Source organism: Asparagus officinalis, chromosome 3, assembly GCF_001876935.1.
Source record: "Asparagus officinalis chromosome 3, Aspof.V1, whole genome shotgun sequence".
In the NCBI taxonomy this organism is placed as follows: domain Eukaryota; kingdom Viridiplantae; phylum Streptophyta; class Magnoliopsida; order Asparagales; family Asparagaceae; genus Asparagus; species Asparagus officinalis.
Window position 1 is genome coordinate 107,526,659 of NC_033796.1, and position 7,224 is coordinate 107,533,882.

The following is a 7,224-nucleotide window of genomic DNA, read 5'->3' on the forward strand; positions in this document are numbered from 1 at the left end:
TGAATTAAATCATTCATCTCATCACGCTCTCGATTTTTATCTGTATAGGAAATCCATTCTTCAAGAATGGGTAGTTTAGATTTAGTAACCCTTCTACGCTGAGTTTAAATAATTAAAGTGAGTTGGCATTAGAAAAAAAATAGCTACAAATTTCTTAACTTTCAAGATTCTTACCTTTGATGTTGCTACAAATTAAAGTGATTTTGAATTGCTCGTTGTTTTGAAATCTAATCGGTTTTGTTTCTTTTATTTGACTCAACTACTCAGTCTCAATAATTTTATATGTTTGGTGTGATTTTCCATTTTATACAGGTATTATGATTAATTAGGTTATTTGTAGGTTTCATACATTAGTTATGATTGTCCATGGTGATTTGTTTAGTTATAAGGCGATGATGAAGTTCTAAAAATATGAACCTACATCTTTTAATAAGATGTATTGAATGGTTCCCGTGATGATAATGACCTACATATAAATATATCCTAAGTCTTTTCTATTTTCATATCATATGAGTTGTTATGATGAATCAGGTTATTTACAGGTTTCACGTGAAATTTCTGCCAACAGGTGCATAGTTCATATGAGTTACACCCAAACGAGTTATTATAGGTTTGGATTCAAAATCTTTCTTGTCATATAGGTTGGTATGATGAATTAGGTTTTTTAGAGGTTTCATATGAATTTTCTGCTAATTCAGGTGCGTAGTTCATACGGTTATGAGCAATCACGTTAGTTGTAGGTTTCGTATGGTTTTTCATGTCAAGCAGGTATTTATGACGAATCTAGTTATTTAGAGGTTTCATATGTTATTTTAGCACTTTTCTTTTGATAAGATTACCACCTACAACGGTCACAAACAAATGTCTTTAGTAAGAAGTAAACTAACGATGGTGACCATATACATTTTTCTCTACAAATTTCAATACCAACCAAACAAAAGAAAAGTGAAAAAATCCTAATCAACCAAAAAAATTCCCTTTTTTAGATACCAACCAAACAAAAAAAAGTGTGAAAATTGATTTCCCACCATGTTTTATGTGTGAACCAAACACCAACAATCAATTTTATAGAAAACTTTGAAAAACCCAAAAAAATAGGTTTTTCACATAGAATAATATTTCCCAATAAAATGATAAACCAACCAAATAGCCCCTAAAAAGAAAAAGAAAAAAAAGCTCAAACCAACCCGAAAAGACCGCCTATGGGAAGGAAAAGGACAGCACAAAGAAGCTTAACTCATAAGAGCCCATGATTTGGTAACAAGCTACTCTTTTGTAATTTCTTCAATCATAGGAAAATTAAGAAGAAAATATAACAAAATACACCAAGTCTGATATTACAAACATACAGATATAAGATGTTTCATTCTGCATAACTGACTAGAGATGTGAGAACCTAGAAGTAGCACCAAAATCATATACAGCGATGGGCTGCGCGCCACAGTGAGCTGCAATGCATCAAAATTCTAGATGTAGATGCTCTCATTCCTGCATAAAATAATACGTCATGGTTTTGTATGAGCTGCTGAGCATTTTCATGCAAACAGGCCTTAACTGTCAGTGATAAATGCTATTACCTCTAATTTGACTTGGGACTTAAAAACACTTCCGATTTTCCTTTTGATATCATAAAGTATCTGGCTCCAGTTGCATATCGTCGTTGAAATGAATGCAGATATGGACCACACTTACACATTTCTTTTTCAGGTGTTCAATGGAAAAATCGACGTCGGCAACGAGTGGACCCAAGCTCCTCGTACTCTGATTTAGTAACGCACATGGATTCAAAATCAGGGCTTGATGCCAGAAGTGATCCACCTCTCCACACGCCTTTAATGCAACTGAACAAGAAGAAGAAGTGAGGATAAAAAGAACGAAAGAATAAAAGGAGAGAATAGCTGTGTGAAGATAGATCATACTCTTCTTGAGTTGTTATCTTCAATTGATAATCATCACGAACGAGAGGTCGGAGTTCCTTTTCTCTGTGTGAGGAACAAGGAAAACAAGGAAAGGATTATAGAGCAGAAAATTTTTGCACAATGCCAAAAGAGTACACACCCCTAGGATTATGAGGGCGCAAAGGGTGCAACCACTTTGTATACCCTAATTTACTTTATTAGCAATTAGCCCACTTAATTTTACACGACATTATTTCTCGAATTTGGCAGAGATATGATATGGGAATCACTCGACGATAAATAAGTTTCGTCCCCAGTTTAACTGAAAAATAATGCATTGTCCTCTAAATTGTCGGCAAAAAAGGGGACATCATCTAAGTTTCAGGGGTAGCGTAAATAGACTAGTTAAGAGGATATAAGTTGCTTCAACACCATAGTTCAGGAGATGTATATGCAATTAACGGGAAGGCAAAAAAAAAGCTCACAGGCGCTCTGCAAATCCAGGGAACAGTGTGCTTCCACCAGTCAAGACGATACTGCAAGCAGAGAATCGTAAGCACATATATTAACAAAGATAAGCAAGATTAAATATACATAACTACAAAATCTAGAAAAGGATTTTTTTTTCCTGTAACAGATAGTAAGATCACCTCTCAAACAGTACAGGATGAAGATGAGGATGGCAAGAGTGAACTGCTCGAACTATGCATTCTGCAAGTCCAGCTTGATCCATGCCTGTGGATATCCAGCGCAAACAATTACATGAAGCTCTCATAACTATTCAAAAATATGATGCAGGGTAAAGTCCTCCATTAGTCAGAGGCCATGATTTAACAATGCATTGTCACATGAAACAAGAATCTCTGATCTGATCAGTTATTTTGAGCATATGTTAATTATGCAGCTGTGTGAATACTAATGATTTAATAACTACCACAAAATAAATATGTAGAAGGTTTATAGGAACAAGGTTCACAAATTCTCTCGTGACAAAATCACGTGCTACAGCATAGGTTCTTTAAGATATACATAGCCAAAGTGTCCATGCTATTGACAAGGTTCAATTTAATACAAACCTAAATCAGAAGGTCGGAAGATCATCTCAGGTACAAGAAAACGCTCGTTGGTCAAGTTAAACTCCTGCATGGAAGAAAACTTTAGATCGCAAAACTAGATTAAACCTTAAATTAATTTTTTGTCCAGAAATCATGGTTTAGATTTACATTCTTTGACAAATTTGTTTTCTTCCTATCCTCAACCCCATCTGTGTCTTCTTGACAATCAACTGTTTCCTTCACCCTTGATTTCATATTTGAGCTTCCGTTTTGCAAAGAACGGTACCTTTGTGCTTTATCCATGTCTTTAACATAACCTCTCGTGTGTTCAATACCATCAGGTAGAACATATGTGCACTTGAATAGGTTGTCTTTCCCAGGTTTCCTAGAAAAACAGTAAACAATGAACTAAAGTAGAGTAAAACAAATCCACACATTTGAGATATCATATAAGAAAACTACTGTGTTTCTATTTTATGATTGCCTACATTTCTATAATATGATTACCTACTAAAAGCTCTTTATTCATACTCGTCCTAAGCATCGCTCTAAAAAGACCTGGAGGGATGCTCCTTGTTTAGAATAACTAGGTAATGTTTGACGCTCCAACTAGGGCTGAGCACGGTTCGGTTCGGGTCGGTTTTTACCAAATTTTAAACAACCGAACCGAACCGCATATAATTCAAAACCGAACCGAACCGTTGCAAGTCGGTTCGGTTCAGTTTGTTCGGTTCTAACTTCGTTTTCAGAATGACTTAAACAGTAGACTTGCCAAATGCTAAATCAAATAGAATATATCGTGACGGGTAAGGGATCCCATGAATATTAAATAGTAGTATTTCAGGGGTTGCCGACTTAATTTGGAAAAACAAGAGGGGAAAAAAGGAACAAAATCATCATCCATGAAAACATATATACCAGAAAACAAATTAAGGATCGTTATCAAAGCACAAACTCAGAAATCATAAGAGAATAGTAGTGCATAAATAAACAGTAAACTGATAGGCCGATATCTCAACTTACTAGCTGTTGTATCCAAGGAAATAAATCAAAATTAAAGAATAATTGCAATCAGAAGCTTGAAGAAGAGAAAAAGATAAAGTTTATACCTCAGTCTCGACGACGGTGACGGGTGCGGGTGTCCCCCCAAAGTCGAAGACAGATCCTGAACCTGAGGAGATGTTTCGACCTCGGCCATGAAGACTGTGGAAGTGAGGAAGAGGAAGAGGAAGTGAGAGCGGTGGACTGTGGGACTGAGGAGTGAGAGAGAGTGAGAGAGAGGAACTGAGGCAGCTGGGAAAGGGGGAAGGGAAGTTTAGGTGTTTAGGATTTGAGAGTTTGAGACTTTGCCTTTGGGGATAGGTCGGGTTTGAGCAGAATGGGTATTTAGACCATGGGGTATTCGGTCGGTTCGGATCGGTTCGGATTGAAAAGTTTTCAACCGACCCGAACCGCCCTACTCTTAAAACCAATTTTTTCGGGTCGGTTCGGTCGGTTTTTTCGGTCTGGACCGAACCGTGCTCAGCCCTAGCTCCAACAGAGGCCCATTCAGACCAGATATGCTACTTTCCTATTCATATTCTTCTCTAGCTCTCTCACAAATAAGGCTAGAAATGATTTGGATCGAATACTAAGGTAGTCATATTGTATTCCTTTAAAAGTTTCGGATTTAATTCAGCGTCTGTTCCTTCTCTGAATCCGAATATGAATATGAATATATTCATCGAGTATGAAAATATACTTATTTGATTAATATTCTATAGTTTAAAAAAATAAATCTATGTAATTAAAAAGTTATTTAATATGGTTATAGATCTAATTTCATTTGGCTAAATAATTTGTTCTCAAAATAACATTTTAATTCAGAACTATAAATTATTCCTCTATGACTATGACGTAGAGAATTATAATTAAATATTTGGTTATGAAATTGATTTGCTCTTAAGTCTCTCAAAATTAGCATAGAACTCTAACTTAAAAAATGACAGTAAAAAATAACATCAAGTGAGTAATAAATACAATTTACAATGGATAGAAATTTAAATGAATATTTTGATAAGCAAATGAATCTAATGTGTAAAGATCGCATTTGATTTGTTTAAAATACTAATAAGGTAATAAATATTTGATTCTCTTTAATGATCTCTTAAATCGAATTTGAATAAATACCTAGAGTAATAATCGAAGTATTTGATATTTAGTCAATCAACATACACCCTGAGACACCTATCCACCCATGCTCTCTCCTTCGCTTCCCCTGACCCATCCTCTCCCTCCCTTCATGTCCTTTTATGGAGGGAGGGAGGGTGGGTGGATAGGCGAGACGTGGGGAGAGATTTTTCCCCCTAGTAAGAATCTATTATAAGGGTAATAAGTGAGCGTATGTAAACATAAACATATATGTATAGACAAGTTGGTTCATGCAGATGAGCAAACCCAAAATTTTGACAATATAATTATATAAACAGTACATGACCTAAATTTAGCCCATAGTACTTGTTATACTTGATAGGAAATAGATCTTTGGTGTTCGCTGCCTTATCACATACCTTAATGTATCCTACTTCTCATATTGAAATATATATAGTAAATTATTATACTTTATAAAAGTCATTATGTTGACATCTTTTTCTACTAAACACAATCTTTAATACATTAAGTAGATAAATATCAAGCGTGTAAAGAGTATGAAACCATTGTTTTAGAAGTGTTTCAATATGTACCAAGAAATGTTTGGAAATAACAAAACATAATTGTAATTGAAGGTACATCTAAGAATTGTCTGACATGTTCCAGAAGTGAATGATACATGTCACAACCAATGATTCAAGATTACGAAGATAATGGGCAAGATATGGCCGTCACATAAACAACATAAAGAGAATGGGCAAGACATAGCCTTCCCATAAACATTAGAAAGGAAATCTATAAATGAGAGAGCTGATAATAAAAATCATGCAAACTCTTGTGCTTCAGAACAACCTTTCAAACTTCCCTAGTATCAACAAGCTTTTAAAGTAAAGAAAAAGATGAAGAGGTTAGCTGTAAGGAATTGCAAGGCCCTATAAAATAGATAATAAGGTTTGACTTCGAAGAAGAAAACAATTCAGTCATTTATACATTGTCAATACTAATTGAGCTGTTAACAATCAAGGGATGTTTAGGGTCGATTTAGTCCCACATTGATTAAATGGGGAGACAATGTGGGTTTGTATGAGATTTGGGTTCCCTCCCACTAACAGCAAGCTCCTAAGGGAAAGACTCCTAGGTCCCTTACAAGTCCCTTACACTTGGTATGATGGCCAACCCCGCGAGCATCACGAATGGTAATGCCGGCATTGTAGTCTTCATCCGGGACTAGTTCAGTGCAAAGCTAAAGGGCTGATGCCAGGATTATTCAGGACTAGACTGTACATAGTCAATGTGGAACCGCAAGGCATTGTGAACTAGATAATACTATACCAAGCTTCGGATGATTTGCACAAAATTCTTGGAATTTCTGCAAGTTCCACAAAATTGAAACAATTTTATCAAAAACGAAATTTGCCCGCAAAAACTTTTTGAAAGTTTCGAAGGGAAGTTCAGGGTGTTTGAACAAATCACCCCGAAGTTCTTAGGGTTTTTGTCAAGCCTAATTGAGGTGATAACAATCAAAGGGAAACGCTCTCTTTTATCAAATAATCAACCAACCACATTGTCCATATAATGTCAATGACTACCCAAAATCAAATTTTTAGACAATGGAATCACCTCGCAATCTGAAGATCCCTGGGCACATCCTGCGACACAAAGCAAAGCTTCTCCTTGGCATCATCAACAATAAAAGTCTCATCCATCACATTGATCGCCCGATACGAAATCAGCTCCTTAAGATAATTCGTAAGCGCCTTCCCTCCAAGATCCAATCTTTTCACTCCATAATTGAGCGTAAAGTTCTGCACCACCGGAGCGGCGTGCGTGAAAGAGAACCCACAATCAACAACAAGACTACACTGAGCTTTCGAAGCGATGTCATCAGCGTCTCGCCGGCTAGCCTCGTAGAGATGAACTAGAGACGGCGAGTCGGCAACGAACAGAGACTGAAACCCTAGGTCCTCGAACACGATCTCGTCGGTGGATCGCTGGAGAGAGGGAGGATTAAAGAGAGGCTCGACGAGGAGGAGGGAGGAGGAGGAGGGGTCGAAGCTAGGGTTAGGGTTAGGGTTCTGGAGGAGGCGAAGGATGCGATCCCAGACCTCGCGCTGGAGGTCGGGGTTGACGAGGTAGCCTCG

At 36.9% G+C, this 7,224-nt stretch overlaps 1 protein-coding gene across 1 annotated transcript in view; it reads right to left on the reverse strand.

Annotated features, from left to right (window-relative positions):
• Window positions 1,206-7,224, reverse strand: part of LOC109835561 (actin-related protein 6) — a 6,684-nt gene continuing 665 nt past the window's right edge. Inside the window, exons 2-9 of the mRNA XM_020403528.1 lie at window positions 6,704-7,220; window positions 3,122-3,338; window positions 2,975-3,038; window positions 2,549-2,633; window positions 2,384-2,434; window positions 1,920-1,982; window positions 1,578-1,841; window positions 1,206-1,488 (exon numbers count right to left, since the gene is read on the reverse strand). Of these exons, the coding sequence (XP_020259117.1) occupies window positions 1,712-1,841; window positions 1,920-1,982; window positions 2,384-2,434; window positions 2,549-2,633; window positions 2,975-3,038; window positions 3,122-3,338; window positions 6,704-7,220 (1,127 nt within the window). The 3' untranslated portion in view covers window positions 1,206-1,488; window positions 1,578-1,711. The remainder of the gene's footprint in view (window positions 1,489-1,577; window positions 1,842-1,919; window positions 1,983-2,383; window positions 2,435-2,548; window positions 2,634-2,974; window positions 3,039-3,121; window positions 3,339-6,703; window positions 7,221-7,224) is intronic.